At 45.4% G+C, this 24,473-nt stretch overlaps 1 protein-coding gene across 1 annotated transcript in view; it reads right to left on the reverse strand.

Moving 5' to 3' along the window:
• Positions 1–24,473, reverse strand: part of VWDE (von Willebrand factor D and EGF domains) — a 120,834-nt gene that overhangs the window by 13,673 nt on the left and 82,688 nt on the right. Inside the window, exons 20-24 of the mRNA XM_075828769.1 lie at positions 19,269–19,817; positions 16,898–16,993; positions 16,713–16,808; positions 3,498–3,593; positions 1,471–1,566 (exon numbers count right to left, since the gene is read on the reverse strand). Of these exons, the coding sequence (XP_075684884.1) occupies positions 1,471–1,566; positions 3,498–3,593; positions 16,713–16,808; positions 16,898–16,993; positions 19,269–19,817 (933 nt within the window). The remainder of the gene's footprint in view (positions 1–1,470; positions 1,567–3,497; positions 3,594–16,712; positions 16,809–16,897; positions 16,994–19,268; positions 19,818–24,473) is intronic.

The following is a 24,473-nucleotide window of genomic DNA, read 5'->3' on the forward strand; positions in this document are numbered from 1 at the left end:
CATCGTAGGCTTAGGGGTTGTGCAGTCCCTAAACATTGATGGCCTATCCTCAGGATAGGCCATCAATAGCTGATGTGTCGCCCGGGACCCGCAAATCAGCTGTTTTGAAGGGGCCGCAGCACTCGTACGAGAGCTGCTTCCCCTTCATTTCACTACTCGCCCACACTGTGAATCGCCGAAACCGATTCACAGTGTGACCGGAATGAAGTGACAGGAATGAAGGGGAGCAGCTCTCGTACGAGTGCTGCGGCCCCTTCAAAACAGCTGATTGGCGGGTCCCAGGAGTCGGACCCCGCCAGTCAGGGCTATCTTACCTTCCTCTTCGGCCGCGGCGGGAGTTCTGTAGTCTCGATGCTGTGCGCGGCGGCATAGCGCTGTGACGTCATGCGCTGCGCACAGCGCCTGACGTCAGGACCTCCGCTGCGATCCGGAACCAGGAAGGTAAGTAAAGTATGTTACTATAGTAACAGGGGCCCGCGGCCCGAGTTACTATAGTAACTTTTTATTGATGTGGTGCGGGGGGCCGTGGGCCCCCCTGGCTTCGGGGCCCGGTCGCAATTGCGACCGCTGCGACCCCTATAGCTACGCCAGTGGTCCACGGGCCTCTGTCTCAGTCCTCAGCATCGCGCAGCTGAGAACTGAGTCGGCCAGCAGAGGAACGGGCCCCCTTCCCACGCGGGGCCCTTGTGCAGCTGCACCGGCTGCACATGCGGTATGTCCGCCCCTGGCCAAAGGGATCAAATACTTATTTCTCTGTGCACAATGCAAATACATAGATATAATTCTGACAATGTGATTTTCTGTTTTTTTTTTATATAATCTATCTCTCACTGGTAAAATTAACCTAGCCTAAAAATTCTAGACTGCTCATGTCTTTGACAGTGGGCAAACTTACAAAATCAGCAAGGGATCAAATACTTATTTCCTTCACTGTATATGAGAGACACTTTTTGAATTGAATTACTGAAATAAATTAACTTTTTGATGATATTCTAATTCATTGAGAAGGACTAGTGTGTGTATATATATATATATATATATATATACACATATATACGCACTTTATACCCCAACATACAGATGTAGCCGCCTTTATCTTGACCTTTAACGCATTAAAAACACCGTGGTAAGAAACTTTAACTTGACTTTTTCAATGGCTTTTGTTGTGTGATATCACGCTGCAGAAAGTTATCAGTCAAGTTAAAGATGGCTACATCTGTATATATCCAACTACTATATTGCCTTACAATGGCAAAAAATACCACAATACATCTACAATAATACTACCATATAAGCTTTACTCAGACGAACTGCTGGAACAGAGATTGAACCGGAATATTTTTTTGCTCCACTCTCCGGATAAATCTAGGGGTCCCATCCAAGGAAATGGGGGATCATGGGCAATTGCCAAACCCGAAAACCTGCCCAGAGATTTACTATTATTACCCAGTTCACAACAGTTAAACTCACATGTGCCGCAGGTGGGTCCACTCCAGCCAGGTTTGCACTTGCACACATCAGGGGTCACACATTCACCTCCGTTTTCACAGTGACGATTGCACACCACTAAAAATAACAATGTATTGGGCTGATGATACCGGACAATGTCACTAAAACAGGTTTTATTACTGGCAAGAAAAGAAAATGCACCCTGCAGGAATTAGAAGCTGTAATGGTGAAGATTACAATCATGGTTTATACTCCAGTCACACCCAAAGCTGCACTCAGAGTTCCTCTGAATTTATAGTAATCTTTCATGCATATTACCTCGGATCTACTTGCAGCCTTTTCTTAAGTCAGTCTCTATACTGAGCATGCTCTGCAGTGCTGGATTGTGAGAGCCATGATGTTTCCACACTACATCTCTCACAATGCATCGTACCAGTACACAGTGCACTGTCAGAGCTCATCTAAAGTGTAAAAGTGGAGTGTGTGTCAGCACAGCTGGATGCAGATTTGGATGTGACTATCTATCTTATGTCTGTCCATCCAATTAAAGGGGTTGTCCCATGAAGACCACCCTTCTCCACATGTCCTAGGTGTATGGAAATTATGTTCAAGACGCCACTCTATAAGCCAGAATAGAGTTGCGGTCTGTTAGAGCATCTCCCGTTCTGGTTGACACGAGACGTCCATGAATAACATAATTGGACAATTTTTGGAATGGCCTCCATGTAATACTACATTGCCCCTGCAGCAGCCGAGGGAAAGTCTAACTGATCAGCTGATGGCGTCTCCTTTTTGGAAGGAGATGTTTCTGATGAGACAACCACTTTAAACTCAACTCATCAGATTGTCTTTAGTAAGATCCACAGCTCCTCCTAGTGGTGACTGCGAGTAGTAAGAATTTTATCTTTTAAAGAGGCACTCCCACAATTTTTTGTCTATATAGTGCAGAATAGGCTATTATTAAAGAATAATGTATAGGCTCCTTTGTATGCCTTGTCTACACCTGTTTTAGTTAATGTGCCATTTATAGGTTGTCTGCCATCTTGGTTCCTTCTTCCCCTCTGATATGGTTCCCCTAATCCAATTTCCCATGATGCTTCTGGCTTTGCAGAGGAGTCTCATCACACTGCATTTGCTCTGTTCTGAGTCCTATTTAAGTGCAGCAAGTGATAGATCAATGATATAGAACCTCTGTCCCTTAACACTGCAGAGTCTCAGCGCATTCCTATGTGATACAGCTTCAGCCTGTCTCCTTTGCCTCTTGCTTGTGATATATCAGTGACATATAACTTTTTTACTCACACTGCAGAGTCTCAGTGTATCCCATGTAGCTTTAGTCTGTATCCTCTTCCTCCTGTTAGTGATAGATTTCTCAGATTTTTATACACAGGAGGGAGTGTGAAGCTGCATCTCATAGAAATACACTGGACTCTCTGCACAGAACACTCACAGATAGTATATACAGTCAAGGGAGTTTTATAACTCTGCAGCTAATCATTGTATGGACTGACCTATTATATAACTGCACGCCTGCTCCCTAAGATAGGCCAGAACTTATCTCTTCAGCAGCAATATATGCATGGGCGGACATACAGAGGAACAAGGAGGGTGGAGCTGGGTGGGGGGGATTTTACTTTTGATGATGTAATCCATTAGTTTACAGAAAGTCAGACACACAGGAGAAATGACCCCCTGGCTACACATGAGAGCATAGTCTATTCTGGTGGTCAGACTCAGATCACATGACACAGCTGCCCATAATGAAAGGGTTCAAAATGTATAGATGCAAATAAGCTGGGAAGAAACAAATGGCGCTGCTAGAATATTGCTGGGGAGTTAGTTCTTTAACGTAATGGCTGTGAAGGAAAAAAGGGGAATTCTAGATCCGTAACGGAAAAACTGAGCTCTGCTCCTTATACAGATATATTAAAAAATTATTAGGTACAGAATTTTGGACCCATAAATAAAAAAAACTAAAAAAACTTTAAGCTGTAATTTTTATTGGTGTTGCTCCAAGCTGGAGAAGATAGTAGCATGATAAGACTTACTCGTTTCACATCGGGGTCCAACATAACCGAATGGGCAGGAGCAGACATTCCTAGCCTGACAGACGCCTCCGTGTTCACAAGGGGGATCACAATAAACTGCAAATAATAATACAAATAATAATAATATGACGCACGTGGGATAATATATTTGGCGCAACACACTAGACATGACATTACGGTCACAAACAATTCAAAGGACAGATAGTGGACTGACTAGGTTTAGCTTGGTGCTAAATTGGGGACCGGTACTGTCTGTCCTTTACCTAAAACCCCCGCAAGGAGATATGGACTTTTCAACCCCCAAGAAGCTTTCTAGAGTAGTCTCCGAGCCATCATGTAAGCAGACAGAGTATCTAAAGAGTGGTACCAGAAATGATGGGAAGAAGCAAATTTGTACAAAACCAAGGTCAGGGCTGACGGAGAACTTGCAATACAGGACACAGGCACAGGTCGGGCTTGGCAGTGGACGGGTGGAATAGTCAGGAACAATCCAGGTCAGAACCAAGTAAACAGATCTTCTCAAAATCACAGGACCCAAAGAACCTTCCTACTGAGACCTGGATGTGATGTCAGGGCAGGGTTAAATAGTCAACGATGCTCAGCCATAAGTTCTGCAAACTATTATTAGTGCACTGGCCCTTTAAGAGGTGTATCACTACGTACGCTGCTATAGAGAAATGGTAGCAAGCAGAGGGGAACAGAGAGGGCTTGACAGCGACTACTGGGAGCAGAGAGGAACGTTGGCCGTAATTGGTGCCTTGTATAAATTTTTACTAGCCACTCCATTGTTCTAGGCATTTTTAAAACGTTCTTTGAAGGCGTAATTTGTGTCTAAAACAGAGAGGGGGGAATTTATTAAGACTAGCGTTTCATACGCTAGTCTTAATAGATAGAAACTTGGAGTAAGATGCAACACATTTTTTGCTGAGTCCACACAGCGCATTTTTGTTGCATTTTTAACATGTGATTTTTTGTTTTGGAAGAAAATCTTCCATGTCTCTCAATGGGAGTTCATCAACCAAAACCCAAAAAAACGCATGCTAAAAAAGCATCAAGAGTGTGAACACAGTGTGAACCAGCATTTGCCTCTTAATAAATGTGTTGCATCCAGGGCCGGCCTCAGGGGTGTGCGACTTGTGCCAGGGGCGTAGCTAGGGGGGGCAGGCGGGGCATGTGCGCCGGGCGCAAGGGAAGGGGGGGGCGCCGAAGAGCAGCTGATTGCTGCTGACATGTGCCCCGTATGTCGGACACCTGCAGCAGCTTAGGAAGAGCCAGGAAATATAGGGCGTTCTGACTGGGGTCTGTGACAGCCATGGAGTGGACCAGTCCAGTCACCTGACCTCACGTCAGTGACATGAGGTCAGATGACTCAGGTCAGGGGACAGGTCCACTCCTGTGCTGCAGCCTCCCTGCATCTGCCTGTGCTCTGCCGAGAAGCAGAGAGGAAGCTCCGCCCACACACAGCCCGTCCTGACCTGTCAGCAAGGAGGCATGGTGAGTGTCTGTCTGTCTGTCTCTGTCTGTCTGTGTCTGTCTGTGTGTGTGTCTCTGTCTGTCTGTGTGTGTGTCTCTGTCTGTCTTTCTCTGTCTGTTTGTCTGTGTGTGTCTCTGTCTGTCTGTCTGTATGTGTGTCTGTGTGTCTGTGTGTCTGTGTGTCTGTCTGTGTGTGTGTGTCTCTGTCTGTCTTTCTCTGTCTGTTTGTCTGTGTGTGTCTCTGTCTGTCTGTGTCTCTGCATGTGTTTGTCTCTTATATCTACTACATTATCTGTACTGTGTAGCAGAGCTGAGATTGTAATTTAGCACAATGTGTTATCTGTGGTTTTACATAGGACTGCAGGGGACACAACTACATTATCAGTACTCAGAGAGTTATCAGTGTGCTATCCAGTGGCGTAACTACCGCCGTACACTGGCGTAGCTATAGGGGTCGCAGCGGTCGCAATTGCGACCGGGCCCCGAAGCCAGGGGGCCCACGGCCCCCCGCACCACATCAATAAAAAGTTACTATAGTAACTCGGGCCGCGGGCCCCTGTTACTATAGTAACATACTTTACTTACCTTCCTGTTTCCGGATCGCAGCGGAGGTCCTGACGTCAAGCCCTGTGCGCCGCGCACAGCATCGAGAAGACAGAACTCCCGCCGCGGCCGAAGAGGAAGGTAAGATTAGCCCTGACTGGCGGGATCCGACTCCCGGGACCCGCCAATCAGCTGTTTTGAAGGGGCCGCAGCACTCGTACGAGAGCTGCTCCCCTTCATTCCGGTCACTTCATTCCGGTCACACTGTGAATCGGTGTCGGCGATTCACAGTGTGAGCGAGTAGTGAAATGAAGGGGAAGCAGCTCTCGTACGAGTGCTGCGGCCCCTTCAAAACAGCTGATTTGCGGGTCCCGGGCGACACATCAGCTATTGATGGCCTATCCTGAGGATAGGCCATCAACGTTTAGGGACTGTACAACCCCTAAGCCTACGATGTAGCAGGCTTAAGGGGCCCATGAGACAGGATCACAGATTGTGTGATCCTGTCTGCTGGGCCCTGTATCTAAGCCAATCACATGGTAGGCTTAGATACATGGTCCATGCGTGATCCTGTCTGCTGGGCCCTGTATCTAAGCCAATCACATGGTAGGCTTAGATACATGGCCCATTCGTGATCCTGTCTGCTGGGCCCTGTATCTAAGCCAATCACATGGTAGGCTTAGATACATGGCCCATGCGTGATCCTGTCTGCTGGGCCCTGTATCTAAGCCAATGACATGGTAGGCTTAGATACATGGCCCATGTGTGATCCTGTCTGATGGGCCCTGTATATAAGCCTACCACACTGTAGGTTTAGATACAGGGCCACAGCACACAGTAATCTTATACTGTATAAGATTACTGTCTGCTGGACCCTGTATCTAAGCCTACCTTGTGGTAGGCTTAGATACAGGGTCCCACAGACAGTATCACACATGGGCCCTGTATCTAAGCCTAACACACGTGTTACTAATCATTTTTTGTGTGTTTTCTTACAGGTTCGGTCGTTGGACTACGGCGGATTCCAGGACTACTTCGATGACGGCTTTTTTTTTATTATCAATAAAATGGTTAATGAGGGCTGTGTGGCGTTTTTTTTTTATTTCAATAAAATATTTTTTCTATGTCTTTGTGTTTTTTTTTAAACTATATTACTACCGCCTTAGTAATGGCCGCCGGCTGATTGACAGCATCCATTGCTAAGGCGGGGCTTAGTGTTAGCCGATGCAGAGGCTAACACTAACCCCCATTATTACCCCGGTACCCACCGCCACCAGGGATGCTGGGAAGAGCCGGGTACGATCCAGTACCTGACCATCTGTAGTGATGGTCGGCCACTGGGGTGGCCGCAGGCTGGTATTATCAGGAGGGGAAAGGCCAAAAACAGTGGCCCTTCCTACCCTGGTGATGCTGCCTGCTGCTGCTTTATTGTATCTGGCTGGTTATGAAAAATGGGGGGGACCCCACGTCATTTAAAAATATATAAAATAAAATATAATTGGAAAGAACGATGTGGGGTCCCCCCCAATTTTCATAACCAGCCAGATACAACACAGCAGGCAGCATTACAAGGGTGGGAAGGGCCACTGTTTTTGGCCTTCCCCAGCCTAATACTACCAGCCTGCGGCCACCCCGGTGCCTGCCCGTCACTACAGATGGTCGGGTACTGGTTCGTACCCGGCTCTTCCCAGTACCTCTGGTGGCGGTGGGTACCGGGGTAATAATGGGGGTTAGTGTAGCCTCTGCACCGGCTAACATTAAGCCCCGCCTTAGTAATGGAGGTTGTGAATCAGCCAGCGGCCATTACTAAGGCGGTGATAATAAAGTTTAAAAAGTTACAAGCACATAGAAAAAATATTTTATTGAAATAAAAAAACACAACCCTCATTAACCATTTTAATGAGAATAAAAAAAACGCCGTCATTGAAGTCCTCGAATCCGAAGTCCAACAACCGAACCTGTAAAAAACCAGAAACACACAAAAATAATCAGTAACACATAAAGAAGCAAAATTATTATTCTTATCTATCCTGGGTCCAGCGCTGGAGCCGCAATGTCAGCAAGCTGGGCCCTGTATCTAATCCAATCATGTGTGATAGTGTCTGCTGGGCCCTGTATCTAATCGTATCATGTGTGATACTGTCTGCTGGGCCCTATATCTAATCCTATCATGTGTGATATTGTCTGCTGAGCTGTGTATCTAATCCAATCATGTGTGATACTGTCTGCTGGGCCCTGTATCTAATCCAATCATGTGTGATACTGTCTGCTGAGCCCTGTATCTAATCCTATCATGTGTGGTACTGTCTGCTGAGCCACTGTATCTAATCCTATCATGTGTGATACTGCCTTCTGAGCCACTGTATCTAATCCTATCATGTGTGATACTGCCTTCTGAGCCACTGTATCTAATCCTATCATGTGTGATACTGTCTGCTGGGCCCTATATCTAATCCTATCATGTGTGATACTGTCTGCTGAGCCACTGTATCTAATCCTATCATGTGTGATACTGCCTTCTGAGCCACTGTATCTAATCCTATCTTGTGTGGTACTGTCTGCTGAGCCACTGTATCTAATGCTATCATGTGTGATACTGTCTGCTGAGCCACTGTATCTAATCCTATCATGTGTGATACTGTCTGCTGGGCCACTGTATCTAATCCTATCATGTGTGATACTGTCTGCTCAGCCACTGTATCTAATCCTATCCATAGTTTATAGGGTCGTAGTGCTATAGATATGCTATGCTGTCTCCTATACACACTTTTTTTTGTGTGGACACATATGTATTGGGGCTATTTCCCCTGACATTTTAAGCCCTGAGGGTATGTTCACACGGCAGCGTCTGTTACGGCTGAAATTACGGTGCTGTTTTCAGGAGAAAACAGCTCCGGAATTTCAGACGTAAAGGCATGTGCAGGCGTCTTTCGCTGCGTCCATTACGGACGTAATTGGAGCTGTTTTTCTATGGAGTCCATGGAAAACGGCTCCATTTACGTCTGAAGAAGTGGCAGGCACTTCTTTGACGCGGGCATCTTTTTTACGCGCCGCCTTTTGACAGCGGCGCGTAAAAAAAAATGACCGTCGGCACAGAACATCGTAAGACCCATTCAAATGAATGGGCAGATGTTTGCCAACGCTTTTGACCCGCATTTTCGGACGTAATTCAATGCTAAAACGCCCGAATTACGTCCGTAAATAGGGTGTGTGAACCCAGCCTTAGTAAGAATTTTTGCATCGGGGCCCATGAGCCTTTAGCTACGCCCCTGCCGCCGTAGCAGCCGTAGCGGCTGCTACGGTGCCCGCGGCATGAGGGGGCCCGTGTCGCCCGCCGGCACGGACCCCCACCATGGCCGGAGGCTCCGCTAGCAGCCGCTACGGCTGCTACAGCGCGACGATACTGAACAGTACGGCAGAGCAGGGAGGTATCTCCCCGCTCTGCCATTAAACAAAAGACATGTATCCCCTATCCACAGGATCTCCACAGGACAGGGGATACATGTGTGATCGCTGGCAGCGATAGGGAGAACGGGGGACTGAAAGTCCCCCGAAGTTCTCCATGACGAACCTCGGACTTCCGGGGTCTGTGTGGTCAGCTCTGTAGAAATGAATGGAGCGCCGGTCGTGCTTGTGCGAATGCGTGACCAGCGCTCCTTTCATTTTTATTGAGCTGCCGACACAGACGCCGGAAGTCAGAGGTTCGTCATGGAGAACTTCGGGGGACTTTCAGTTCTCCCTATCAATGCCAGCGATCACACATGTATCCCCTATCCTGTGGAGATCCTGTGGAGAGGGGATACATGTCTTTTGTAGGACACACTGTAGGTCGCATTTTTTTGGGAGGGGGGACGCTGTATGGCGTTCCCTACAGGGAGGGGCTGTATGGCGTTCTCTACAGGGGGGCTGTATGGCGTTCTCTACAAGGGGGGGCTGTATGGCGCTATCTACAGGGGGGGCTGTATGGCGTTCTCTACAAGGGGGGCTGTATGGCATTAGCACCATACAGCCCCCCTGTAGATAACGCCATACAGCCCCCCCCCCTGCAGGAAACACCATACAGCTCCCCCTGTAGATAACGCCATACAGCCCCCCCTGTAGAGAACGCCATACAGCCCCCCCTGTAGAGAACGCCATACAGCCTCCTCCCTGCAGGGAACGCCATACAGCCCCCCATGTAGGGAACGCCATACAGTTCCCCCTGTAGATAACGCCATACAGTCCCCCCTGTAGATAACGCCATACAGCCCCCCCTGTAGAGAACGCCATACAGCCCCCCCTGTAGATAACGCCATACAGTCCCCCTGTAGATAACGCCATACAGCCTCCCCTGTAGAGAACGCCATACAGCCTCCCCCCTGCAGGGAATGCCATACAGCCCCCCGCTGTAGGGAACACCATACAGTCCCCCCTGTAGCTAACGCCATACAGTCCCCTCTGTAGATAACGCCATACAGCCCCCTTTGTAGATATCTACAGGGGGGGGGGGGCTGTAAAAAAGGCACTATCTACAAGGGGGGTTTGTGTGACACCCAGGGGAGGGGGGGCCCCCTGTCAAAAGTTTGCTATGGGGCCCAGTCTTTCCTAGTTACGCCCCTGGTGCTATCTGTAGTGTTACATAGGACCGCAGGTAACATCTACTACATTATCTGTACTGTGTAGCAGAGCTGAGATTGTAATTTAGCACAATGTGTTATCTGTGGTGTTACATAGGACTGCAGGGGACACAACTACATTATCAGTACTCAGAGAGTTATCACTGTGTTATCTGTGGTGTTACATAGGACTGCAGGGGACACAACTACATTATCAGTACTCAGAGAGTTATCACTGTGTTATCTGTGGTGTTACATAGGACTGCAGGGGACACAACTACATTATCTGTATTCAGAGAGTTATCACTGTGTTATCTGTGGTGTTACATAGGACTGCAGGGGACACAACTACATTATCAGTACTCAGAGAGTTATCACTGTGTTATCTGTGGTGTTACATAGGACTGCAGGGGACACAACTACATTATCTGTATTCAGAGAGTTATCACTGTGTTATCTGTGGTGTTACATAGGACTGCAGGGGACACAACTACATTATCAGTACTCAGAGAGTTATCACTGTGTTATCTGTGGTGTTACATAGGACTGCAGGGGACACAACTACATTATCTGTATTCAGAGAGTTATCACTGTGTTATCTGTGGTGTTACATAGGACTGCAGGGGACACAACTACATTATCTGTATTCAGAGAGTTATCACTGTGTTATCTGTGGTGTTACATAGGACTGCAGGTAACACTACTACATTATCTGTGCTGTGTACATATGTGCCTGTGTGGGTATATATGGGTCTGTTTGTGAATGTGTCTTTGTGCTTGTATATTTGTGCCTTTTATGTATTTGTATATGTTCCTGTCTGTGTATTTATCTGCCGGTGTGTGTGTGTGTGTGTGTGTGTGTGTGTGTGTATATATGTGTTTGTACGTCTATATATTTACCTGTTTGTATATATTCCAGAATGTGTGTCTGTATATTTGCCTGTATTTCTAAATATCTGTCTCTATGTATGTACAGTATATATGTTCCAGCGTGTCCATATATGTGGTTAATTTTTGGTTTGTGTAGGGGGCGGCAAAAGAGAGTCCCGCACAGGGCGCCATCCAAGCGAAGGCCGGCCCTGGCTGCACCGACCCTAGTCAGAAGGAACTCCGCCGCTGCTTGCGCCACATGACCTCCTCGGCTTCTCCGGTAAGTCACACCAGGCAGGGCGGAGAGTGGTAGCGGTAGGTTACCGCTCACCGGTCTGTTCACAGTGTGGCGCTAAGTACAAGGGGGGGGAGTGTGGCGCTATCTACTAGGGGGGAAGCGGGCTGTGTGTGGCGCTATCTACAAGGGGGGCTGTGTGTGCCACTATCTACAAGGGGGGCTGTGTGTGGCGCTATCTACAAGGGGGGCTGTGTGTGGCACTATCTACAAGGGGGGCTGTGTGGCGCTATCTACAGGGGGCTGTGTGTGGCCTCTTTAATTTATTTTCTTTTAATTTATTTTTATGTTAATTACATTATAGAACTATATCGCTTGTAAAATGTAGAAATGCTTTTATACTCGCGTTACATTAAAAAAATTGTGAAAAAAAATTACACCTCATTGATTGGTAGGGAAAGAAAACATGGCGAGGGGGAAGGAGATGTCAGGAAATAAGTTGGGGGGGGGCGCCAATCTGAATCTTTTCCCCGGGTGCAGGAGAACCTAGCTACGCCTCTGTCTTGTGCCATTGCACAGGGCGCAACACTTAAGCAGGTGCGCTGGCTCCCTTCCCCTGCTTGTTTCAGAAGCTCGCGGGCCCGGGGACTCAGCAGCTGCCTTTACGCCCGGGCGCTTCTTCACTCAGTGGTGTCGCTACCGATGTAGCAGCCATATCGGCGGCCCCGGGCATGAGGGTGCCCCGCTAGCAGCCCCAGAAGCGGAATCCCCGACCACAGCTTTGCCGACTCTGTGACCGAGGATTCCACTCCAGGAGAAGCCAGTGACGTCACTGTCTCCTGGAGTGGAATCCCCGGTTAGAGCGTCGGCAACGCTGTGGACGGGGATTCTGCTTCAGGTGTTACCCCTGATGTCACTGTCCATATATGGACAGAGACATCAAGCACTCCATCCAGGAGCGTAATCTCTGGCCACAGGGGGATTTTGCTCCTTCAGGGAGCTACAGTGGTGCTATCTACAGTAAGTGTGGGGGGTGCTATCTACAAGGGGGCTGTGTGGCACTACCTACCAGGGGGCTGTGTGACACTACCTACAAGTGGGCTGTGTGGCACTACCTACCAGGGGGCTGTGTGGCACTACCTACCAGGGGGCAGTGTGGCACTACCTACCAGGGGGCAGTGTGGCACTACCTACCAGTGGGCAGTGTGGCACTACCTACCAGAGGGTTGTGTGGCACTACTTACCAGAGGGCTGTGTGGCACAACCTACCAAGGGCCTGTGTGGCACTACCTACCAAGGGGCTGTGTGGCACTACCTACAAAGGTGCTGTGTAGCACTATCTATAGGGGGCTGTGTGGCACTACCTACCAGGGGGCAGTGTGGTACTACCTACCAGGGGGCTGTGTGGCACTACCTACCAGGGGGCTGTGTGGCACTACCTACCAAGGGGCTGTGTGGCACTACTCACAGGGGGCTGTGTGGCACTACCTACAGGGGGCTGTGTGGCACTACCTACAGGGGGCTGTGTGGCACTACCTACCAGGGGGCTGTGTGGCACTACCTACCAGAGGGCTGTGTGCCACTACCTACCAGAGGACTGTGTGGCACTACCTACCAAGGGGCTGTGTGGCACTACCTACCAGGGGGCTGTGTAGAACTATCTACAAGGGGCTGTGTAGAACTATCTACAGGGGGCTGTGTGGCACTATCTACTAGGTGGCTGTGTGGCACTAACTACCAGGGGGCTGTGTGGCACTAACTACCAGAGGGCTGTGTGGCACTACCTACCAGGGGGCTGTGTGGCACTACCTACCAGGGGGCTGTGTGGTACTACCTACAGGGGGCTGTGTGGTACTACCTACAGGGGGCTGTGTGGTACTACCTACAGGGGGCTGTGTGGTACTACCTACAGGGGGCTGTGTGGTACTACCTACAGGGGGCTGTGTGGCACTACCTACCAGGGGGCTGTGTGGCACTACCTACAAAGGGGTTGTTGCGGCACTATCTACAGGGGGCTGTGCGGCACTATCTACAGGGGGCTGTGCGGCACTATCTACAGGGGGCTGTGTTGCACTATCTACAGGGGGCTGTGTTGCACTATCTACAGGGGGCTGTGTGGCACTATCTACAGGGGGCTGTGTGGCACTATCTACAGGGGGATGTGTGGCACTATCCACAGGGGGATGTGTGGCACTATCCACAGGGGGGAATCTGTGAGTGGGGGCTGATGGTCATTTTACTGTGAGTAGGGGGCTGATGGTCTTCAAGTGGTTTCCGCCTCTGACCTACAATTTAAATTAATAGGAGGCAAAAAATACCTGCGGCGCCCGTTTGGTGCTATTTTGCGTCTTTTGCATTCGCTTATACGGCTTAAGAAAAAACGCAAATAAAAAATTTCAAACAACGCTGTCACTTCCTGAAGGAATTTTTAGAAAGATTTTTATTGCCTTACAAAAAACACTGTGTGAACGTGCCCTACGAGTGTAGTGCTTGTTTTTAGCTGTTTTCTGTGTTTCTCTAAAAAATGTTGGTGGGGGTGCCCTGAGGAAATTGTATTTTTCCAGTGCTGCCTCGAGTCCGAAAAAGGTCAGGAAACTCTGTACTAGGCTACAAGATCACGCCGGCCTACGCAAGGATCCCGTGGTGGAGCAGCTCAGTTCGTTGTAGGAACGGGGCCTAGGTGAGTAAAATTTTTTTTTTGGGGGGCACTGTCTACAAGGGGGAGGTGGGGGGGGCTGTATGGCACTATCTACAAGGAGGAGGTGGGGAATAATGGCACTGTCTACAGGGAGCCTGTATGGCACAATCTACAGGGGGCACTATCTACAAGGGGGGCTGTGTGTGGCAGCCAGGGGAGGGGGGCATAATACTATGTGGGGGCCACTAAGCGGATATTATACTGTCTAGGGGTACTACAGGGGGCAATATACTGTGTGGGCACAATTATAGAATAAAATACTGTGTCCTTGAAGAGGTTATAATATATAATATTATTAAATATTATTATTATACTGTGTGGGGCACTATATAGGTCATTATAGTGTTGGGGGCATTATACTTTTTTATGGGACTTTTTTTATGATGGGGTGGGGCGCCATAAAGATAATTTTGCACGGAGCGCCATCTATCCCAAGGCTAGCCCTGGTTGCATCTTTCGGGCGATCATGCACCACAATTGTGGTGCAACGACTACGGCCATGCGCCATCTTTTTCCCCCTGTTCAACGGCCATACAATAAAAAAAGAAGGATACTCACCTGACTGCTCCTCTTCTCCTCCGTCTGGTCTCCCCGGCCTCCCTCAGCATGCAGCATCACATACAACATACTGTCAGTACGTTGTATGAGCCACATGCTCAGGGAGCCCGAGGGTACCCGGAGGACAGAAGATGAGCAGTCAGGTGAGTATTCCGTTTTTATTTTTTTTAATTTAATTGTCCGATGGGGGTAGGGAAAGATACGGGGCCCGACATGGACCTCCACCTTGCTACGCCCCACAGAGTGTAATTTCCACTATATTTTACAGCAGTTTTCTCACCCCTTTTTTGAAGCCACGCCCCCTTTCCATAAACATGGTGAGGTCGGCGTAAAATAGCCAAATGCAAATAGGTGATAATTTACCCTCGTAATATATTTATACTCCATTTTGTGGCCGCATTTTGCTTAATAAACTTCCCTCATAGTTGTGCCAAATGGAAAACTTAGCTCTGCTACATCCATATAGTCTCACGCACAGATATTGGATTTCTGTGGTTTCTAAAATGCTACATCAGGAGCGTAACTATAGTGGGTGCGGAAGCGGCAGTCGCATTTGGGGCTCTGGTCCCTGAGGGTGCCCAAACGTTCCTCTGCCACATACAGTAAGGCCTTGTTCACATGGCGCTCAAAAAACCCAACGTGTAAACTTTTCAAAAACGCTAGCGTTTTTGTAAAGCGCTTTTTAAACTACAGGCGTTTTTGCCGCGTTTTCGTTGCTTCTTTTTACGCGTTTACAGCTCGCTTTTTGACGCGCGATTACTAATGATGTGTAATGGACTATGGGAATTCAATATAGCCATATGAGGGCTTGTTTTTTTGCGGGACAAGTTGCTGTTTTTCATGGCACCATTTATTGCACCGCATAATGTACTGGGAAGCTGAAAAATAATTATTTGTGGGGTGTCATGGGCAAAAAATAGCGATTACGCCATATTTTGGGGGGTTTTGTTTTTACGCCATCCATCAGGCGGTAAAAACATTATTCTACAGGTTGATACGATTACGGCGATACCAAATGTATATGTTTTGTTTTATGTTTTACCACTTTTATAAAAAGAAAACTATTTGCTAAATTAAAAAAATCTTTTGTGTTGCCGAATTCTGAGAGACAGAACTTTTTCATTTTCCCATCAATTTAGCGATGTGAGGGCTTACATTTTGCAGAGCGAGCTGTAGTTTTCACCGATACCATTTTGGGGTATATTCGACTTTTTGATTGCTGTTTTTGGTCACCTTAGTGGATTAAAAAGCAATTTGTGCATTTTATATATATATATTTTTTTTACGGCGTTCACCGAGCGGGTTAAGCAACGCTATATTGTGATAGTTCGGACTTTTACAGACGCAGCGATACCAGTTATGTTAACTTTTTTTTTTTTAACATTGATTTAGGGAAAAATTGTGAAAAGTGTTTTTTTTTAATACTTTTATTTTTTTTTTGGAACATAAAAAATCTTTATTTAACTGTTGTTTACTTTTTTTATTAGGCCCCCTAGGGGACTTGAAGCAGCGATCGTTGGATCGCTTGCATGATATACTGCAATAATAATGTATTGCAGTATATCGTGATTCTGCCGGAGGCAGAGCTTCAAAGGAGTACAAAGATGGCGGACCTGGGGGCCTTTATTAGGCCACCAGGCTGCCATAACAGCCACTGTAACCGGCCGATCGTGCCGCGGGGGGGGGGGGGGGGCGTGATGGCTTGTTTGAGGGGGCGCCCCCTGATTCTAACACTTTATATGCCACGGTCACGATTGACTGCGGCATTTAAGGTGTTAAACGGTGCGTTATCAAAGTGATCTTTGATTCCGCCCGTTGCAGTGAGGTGTCGGCTGTGTAACACAGCCGTCACACGCCGAGTATGGAACGAGCTTAGCCCGTGAGCACGCTCCATACTTCCCCCTTAACCCTTATCATGTACAGTTACGTGATAATGCGTTAAGGGGTTAAACGCGCGCGCATAAAAAAATACGCCGTCTGCACTAACAGTGCGCTTCTCCATTGATGTTAATGGGGAGCTTAAAACATGAATTTTTTTACATGTTTTTCAGGGCATAAAACGCGTCAAAAACGTGGCAAAAACGCGTCAAATACACGTCGTGTGAACAAGGCCTAAGAAGACACCAGTACTATAAACGGCATAGGGAAGGTGTCACTGGGGTCCAAGTTACATTATAGACTAGTACAGAACACAATGCAAGGTAACGGATGAGTTGGGATGAGATGGTACGTTGGATGGTCACCTTCATCACAGGTTGCCCCTCCGTAGCCTGGCGCACACTCGCACACGTTGGGTCTGGCACACTTCCCACGGTTCCTGCAGTCTGGGCGGCACACAGCTGTAGGAGATCAAGTCTCATTAGAAGGAAGCACAAAGTTCTCAGCTGCAAACATTTACTGGGACAAATTACCGTGCGCGGCCGCTTACCCGCCTGGCAGCTATATCCAGAGTAGCCCGGCTTACATTTACAAACATTCGGAGCGGTACATTCCATATTTCTTCCGCATGGATGCCGGCAAATTGCTGCGTTACCGAGACAGAATTAATGGCTGAATTAGCTTTATACTAACAGACGGCAAATGTTCAAACAAGAGAAGGAAAAACTGGAATATATACGATATCTAGAGAAGTCCGAATGTATTTCCTACAGGATTAAGGGTTTTGCTAAGTATAGTTTTTTTTCTCAATATTATAATACATTTTCCGTTGCATAAAACGGCCACCAGGGGCAGCACACAGACAGCTAGTATTGAATTTAATTGGCGGAATTTATTAAGCAATTCTCTAGCGTAGAAAGTAACAACATTTTTGCCACTTTTTGATTTTTTCTGCCACCTCCTGCACTAAAAATTAGGTGGGCAGGGCTCAGCGGAAGTGGCTGCAACTTACTGTAAAGTACAACTTTAATTTAGGCTACAAACTGGTGTAAGTTATAGCAGAAATGATTTACCTTTCTGGTGCGCAGACATCAGAAGATGCGACAAATTTATTAACATTCTTAGACTCACGTAATAAACGGCAGTCTAAGTAAATCTCCCCCGTGAGCCTGTGTAAATCTGTCTTCAGTTTGCTCCCTCTAGTGGTGAGCAGAAATGTATGTATTTAACAATCTGTTCATACATAGAGGGGAGATTTACTATTCAAAATGCGCTAGAATTCTAGTGTACATGCGTGCGCCACATTTATTAACTTCTTTCAACATGCTTGATGAGGGGGTGTGGCTTAAAGGAAAAGGGGCGTGGTCTATCAAAAGGAACGTGGCTTAAAATGCAGCGGGCACTACTTTGATAAATTTGGCGCATTTTCTTAATTCCTTGTCTAAATCTTAGACAGTATTAGTAATTTTGCCCCAATGTCTGTGAAACCTATTACAATGTAGTATTATAATAATCCGTGCGGATTGGAGCGTTCATTTATATATCAAATAAATATTTATAGTGACACCAAAGATTATATTAAGAAATCCAATGGACACAATGGAGCAGATTTACTAATACTTTATCACAGTGGCTCACGCTGGATGACAACTTTTGCGCACGTTTAGATGCTACTGTCTAACTTTATACCACCTCCTGGTTGGCTTACTTTAGTAAACCTCGGTGCATCTTAAGTCACGCCCCCTTTCCAACTAAGCCATGCCCCCTTGTCCGGAGAGTTGCAAACATCTGTTCTTTTTGGCGTATTTCATTGATACATTTGTCTAAAATGATTTGCGCCATAAAGAACATTAATAGTAAATCTGCCCCAATGAATATTATTATTTAGGTCACACAGTTGATTTCTGCACCTCCAGCTATTGAAACTCCAGCGATCATCTGTTATCATAGAGGAAAGATGTGGTCTCACACACATTTTGTCCACAGCAGCCTCTAGAGGGGAAATGTAGTATTACATGCAACCAATTCAAATGACTGTAATACATGGTCGCACCCAGTCCTCCAGAGAGCGAGCTACCCTTTGTAGTGACTCTCCTGCTCAGAGCCCCCCTCTATGACATCCACTTTTGCCTCACCACATTGCAAAAGTGATAACTTTATGATTTTTTTTTACTGACGTTGTTTGTGTTTTTTTTATAAAATACCCTAAATTATGTTTTATATTTATTTTACAGGTATTACCGATTAAGGGGATATATAACATGTATTTGTTTTATGACTTTTAATAAAAGTCCATTCGATATTTTTTTTAATTATTATTTTTTTAAACTTTACTTAATTTTTTGATGTCCCACAATTGGGACTTTAACTTTAGTTTTTTTTTTATTACATTAAAATAAGTATGTATTCCAATACTCTGAAAGGGATTCACAGGGGGCAGCCCTAGGGCCTTTTTTAAGCCCAAGGCTGTCCCTTAAAACAGTCAGCCTTGGCAATCGCTATTGCTGCGACTGATGATCATGGGGCAGATGGCATCCCAAGGGTTAAAAGGGCAGGGTCAGAGATTTCTCCAATCCCAACTATTGCCGCCGTTTGGTGGCTGTCAACACACATACCCCATGCGGGTAATTATGTGGGCATAGCGGCAGGAAGGGGTTAAGCCAAGGAATATTACTATAAATCGGTTATACAGCAGATATATTATTATTATAATTATTATTAACCCACTAACTACCAAATAATTAGGTTATCATACAATTGTCACAAAAAAGGACCAACTGGCTGGTGGTATTTATGGGCATGGGTGACAATGAGCTAATATTCACATCTAGGAGCGAAATTGTATATAACTGCTTTTATTGAGAATCGTAGCTTTAAGGTGACCTGTTTACTATTGTTATTCTTATGGTGCTGCCTTATACCTTTACAAGTCCTTCCATCTCCATAATAGCCATAGGGACACCTTCCACATTTGAATCCTCCATCCTTACTCGGTTCACAAGTAACACCTCGGAAACACGGAGAATCGGCACAGGTAAACGAGCTTCTCAACTCTCCTCGATCTTCTGTCCTGTTCAGCAGGGCGGAAACATCTTCTACCCAATGACTCTGCTCTTGGTCGCCATTGGGGACTCCATTTGGTATTTCATTAATTTGATTCTTACTACTAGTGTGCTCCTTTGATATCTTCTCCTGCACAACTGTCCGCTGCGAAGAGATGGAGGTCGCCGTTTTGCCAATCGGAAACTCATTTGTGGCAGTTCCTCTGTATCCAGACCTTGATGTATGACTGGTGACCCAACCATTGCGAAGGAGGTGTGGAGTTGTTCTTCGACCATTTAGTATCTTGGAGAATGTTGTTCTCTTTGGATCATTGATTGTCATAAGGGATGGAAGACTCCGAGTTGTTGGCACAATTGATATTTTTGGTCTTTTGCTACTTTTTGTGGGGCTTGGAGCATCAGGAGAACCTACATTCATAGAAAACATAGTTAGAGGTCTATCTTGGGAAAAAAAATTCTGCTAATTTTCACTTTCTGCCATGAAGGAGAAGAGGCACCAATAGGGCATCTCAGAGACTTTAATGACTAGAAAGTTCCAACATAAGACTCATCATACAGTTCCATTGATTTTTACATGGTATGTCAGAAGATGGATATAGGTAAAATTTATGATATCGCCAAATCTTTCACTTGAAGAAAATATGACCAAACTGAAGTTATATCTCATTCTTGACTAGAGGAAGAAGCAGAAGAGGATGAATACGGAAGTCAAAGCTTGAGAGCACGTATTAGATTAACAGTGGAAGAGAAAGAAGAAATCGAAGAAGATGAAGACGCAGCTGATTAGAATAATTAGCTAATATATCTATTCAGTGGAAAAGACAACTATGCTCAGAAGAGAAGAAGAGGACGACCAACAAAGGATACCATTATTAAAGGGGTTGTCCGGCCACGGGACCGTTTTTCATACTGATGACCTATCCACAATTTATGATCGGTGGGGATACGACACCCACACCCCGCACCAATCAGCTGCTCCAGTCACCGGATGTCCATCCCGGAAGCAGATGGCCGGACAATGTATTTAAAGCAGAAGACTGGACATTTGGAAGGGACATTGAGGGGATTTATAATTACTGTTAAAGTTAGACAGGATAAAATTAGACCAGACAGGCAGAAACTGTGGCGCACGCTGTACGATTAATACAATATTTTGCGCCAAAAGAATGGCGCATGCCATTAATAAATCTGGTGCATTTTAAAACTCCTCTTAGCTACACCTTTTTTTAGACCCTTTCCAAAATCGTCTAGTTAGGCATAAAAAGTGTCTGAAACACATAATAAATTGGGCGCACGACATGCACAATAGGTTTTTTAGTACATTTTGTACCAGAATTCTGACACATTTTGCTTTGTAAATCTTTCCAAGGTTCACTATTGTGGGGGTTATCAGAAGTCACAATGTTAAGAAGAGGTTAAAAAAACATAAAGAAGAGAAAGAAGAAAGTTGAAGAAGAGAAGAGAAGAAAAAAATAAAATTAAATGAATAGGAAGAAGAGGAGGAAGACAAAGAACAATAATAAAAAATAAAGGGGATGAAGAAGTCAAACTTTGACAGCAAATAATAATAAAAGAAGAAGAAGAAGAAGAAGAAGAAGAAGAGAAAGAGGTAGAAGAGGACATGGATGCAGATGGCGAGGAAGACCTAGAAGAGGATGAATAATGAAGGCAAACTTTGACAAGAAATAGAGGAATATGATTGAAAGAAGAGGTAAAAATACAAGAGGAAGCAGAATAAAGTTAAGAAGAGTAAAAATAAGAGAAATAATAATAATAAGAAGAAATGGAAGAAGATTATGAGGAAATAAAGGAAATTGTCAGAGGAATAAAGTGAAGAAGAAGAAGACAAAGAAGAGGAAGAAGAAGAGGAAAAAGAAGAGGGAGACGAAGAAGACGAAGAAGTAGAAAAATGGTGTAAGAGGTTGGAGAAAAAGAAGTGGAGGAAGAAGAAAATTAAGAAATGGAAAACTGGGAAAAAGGAGGAGGAAGAAGTAGAAGAAGAAAAAAAAAAGGAGAAAGAAGGAGTAGAGAAAGAAGTGGAAGAAGAGAAAGTGGAAGAAGAGAAAGAAGTGGAAGAAGAGAAAGTGGAAGAAGATAAAGAAGTGGAAGAAGAGAAAGAAGAAGAAGAAGAAGAAGAAGAAGAAAAAGAAGTAGAAGAAGAGAAAGAAGAAGAGAAAGAAGAAGATTATGAAGAGATAGAGGAAATGGTCAGAGGAATAAAGTGAAGAAGAGGAAGACGAAGAAGAAGATGAAGAAGAAGAACAAAAAGAGGTAGAAAAATGGTGTAAGAGGTTGGAGAAAAAGGAGTGGAGGAAGAAGAAATTTAAGAAATGGAAAACAGGGAAAAAGGAGGAGGAAGAAGTAGAGAAGGAAGTGGAAGATGAAAAAGAAGAAGAGAAAGAAGAAGAGAAAGAATACAAAGAAGAGAAAGAAGTAGAAGAAAAAGAAGAGAAAGAAGAAGAAGAAGAAGAAGAGACAGAAGAATAGGAAGAAGAGACAGAAGAAGAAGAAGAGAAAGAAGAAGAAGAAGAAGAGACAGAAGAAGAAGAAGAAGAAGAAGAAGAGACAGAAGAATAGGAAGAAGAGACAGAAGAAGAAGAAGAGAAAGAAGAAGAAGAAGAGAAAGAAGAAGAAGAAGAAGAAGAAGAAGAAGAAGAGACAGAAGAATAGGAAGAAGAGACAGAAGAAGAAGAAGAGAAAGAAGAAGAAGAAGAAGAGACAGAAGAAGAAGAAGAGACAGAAGAATAGGAAGAAGAGACAGAAGAAGAAGAAGAGAAAGAAGAAGAAGAAGAGAAAGAAGAAGAAGAAGAAGAAGAAGAAGAGAAAGAAGAAGAAGAAGAGACAGAAGAATAGGAAGAAGAAGAAGAAGAGGAAAACGAAAAAGAAGAAGTTGAATAGAAGCTAGAAAAATATAAAGTGGAGGATGAAGAAGAGGAAGCGAAAGAAGAAACAGTGGAAAATAATAGGATGAAGAAGAGGGAGGAGAAGAAGTAGAAGAAGAATAAAATGAAGGACTGGAAAACAAGTTTAAGGAGGAAGAAGTAGCGGTACATTTTTTGGCCCTATGGTCTTATAGCGCAGGATTTGTGTGTGTGATTGCAATAAACCGACCAACATCTATGGTCTACTTGACTTCACTAATTCCTTCCAGTCTCCTTCCCCCCTGAACAGTTCTACTTGGCAGCGACTCTTTTCGATGAATATTTTCTCCGTACATTAACCAGACAACTACGGAATTAAAATGATTGTACATTTCCTTCGCTTTCCCCCAGAATAGCAGCCATTGTTCCCGGCCAGGCTCAGTACATGGATCAAATAAACAAATTCCTCCACCTTACAGCACTCGGGAAGAATGTGGAAAAACACTCCGCTAATGGACGCAATATAATTCATTAACTGGTTCAGAAAATTAACGCTCATTTATTATTATTCTATGGCTCTAACTAATTATCCCGGTAAATGGTCCGCGCCGTCGTGGTCAGCAGCTACTCGACATGTGCGCTGCTTACATTAAATCTTACCTACATCAGAACAGTGTGTACATTATTCCACAAATCATACTTGTAATGATGGTCGGCCTTCCACCAGGGCACGGAGAACTCTATTCCCAGCACTTGCAAGCGGAGGAAGGGAATGATAATTACTCCAGAATTATGTCACTTTTTATGCCCTCTATCTCCGAGAACTCCTGCCCCACTTTTTGTCCTATATTGTATCTATAGTTGCATACAATCCAAATTTGGCTATAAAGTAATGATTTGCTTTCTTCTCTGTTCACCTCTAAAGCGACAAAATCATCCCAATCTTCTGTTATCGCGTCAGCGTGTTTTGTGGGAGCTTTAATGGCAGTAAGACTGTAAGAGCCGAGTTATGATATTTTATAGATCATTCTCAGACACATTCAAAGTCACAGCTAGCAGAATATATGCTTTGGATGTGAAAGGAGTGGAAATGATGATATCATTTAATATTGGTAAAAGAAAGGATCACTGAAGTATTTGCAAATGGACACAACATCCTTGAAGATTTGAACTGTAAAATGTTGCTGCCGGTTGCTCAAGTTTTCCATGGTTGTCGTAAAGAGTCTGTGTATCTTTGTCATGGGAAAAATTACTTTTAGGGTATGTGCACACACACTAATTACGTCCGTAATTGACGGACGTATTTCGGCCGCAAGACCCGGACCGAACACAGTACAACGAGCCGGGCTCCTAGCATCATAGTTATGTACAACGCTAGAAGTCCCTGCCTTGCTGCAGGACAACTGTCCCGTAGTATAATCATGTTTACAGTACGGGACAGTTGTCCTGCAGCGAGGCAGGAACTTCTAGCATCGTACATAAGTATGATGCTAGGAGCCCGGCTCCTTGCACTGTGTTCGGTCCGGGACTTGCGGCCGAAATACGTCCGTCAATTACAGACGTAATTAGTGTGTGTGCACATACCCTTAGATCTATATCTGTGGACTGAGTGAGGTCCATGTTATACTATGTTGTGGGTTTATTTCTGTATTGCTTCTTTACATTTCAAAACCTACATTTTCTGACATATCTGCTTGTGGAGCTGCAGGTTCAGAGCTCAGTGGGTGTTCCTTGTGAAGCTGCTATCTCTCCCCCCTGCCCTTCTTTCAATGATGTAGGTGCTTATAGGGTAACTAAACGTTCAACAAACTTTTGACATGTCATAGTGACATGTCAGAAGTTTTGATTGGTGGGGTCTGAGCACTGAGACCCCCACCAATCGCTAAAACAAAGCGGCAGAAGTGGTCGGGTGAGTGCTTTTCCAGGAATCAATGTAGCGGAGTACGGACTGAATAGAAAGTCTATGAGCCCGTACTCCGCTACATCGGCTTTCCGGAAAAAGCCGAACAGAAACAAAGCGGCTCAGCGCTCACACAAGACCTTCTGCCACATTGTTTTAGTGATTAGTGGGGGTCTCAGTGCTCGGACCCCCACCAATCAAAACTTCTGACATGTCACTATGACATGTCAGAAGTTTGTTGAACATTTAGTTACACTTTAAGAGAAAGCTTTCAAGAAACAGGATTGTAATGAATGATTGCAG

This window comes from Rhinoderma darwinii, chromosome 5, assembly GCF_050947455.1.
Source record: "Rhinoderma darwinii isolate aRhiDar2 chromosome 5, aRhiDar2.hap1, whole genome shotgun sequence".
Classification (NCBI taxonomy): Eukaryota; Metazoa; Chordata; class Amphibia; order Anura; family Rhinodermatidae; genus Rhinoderma; species Rhinoderma darwinii.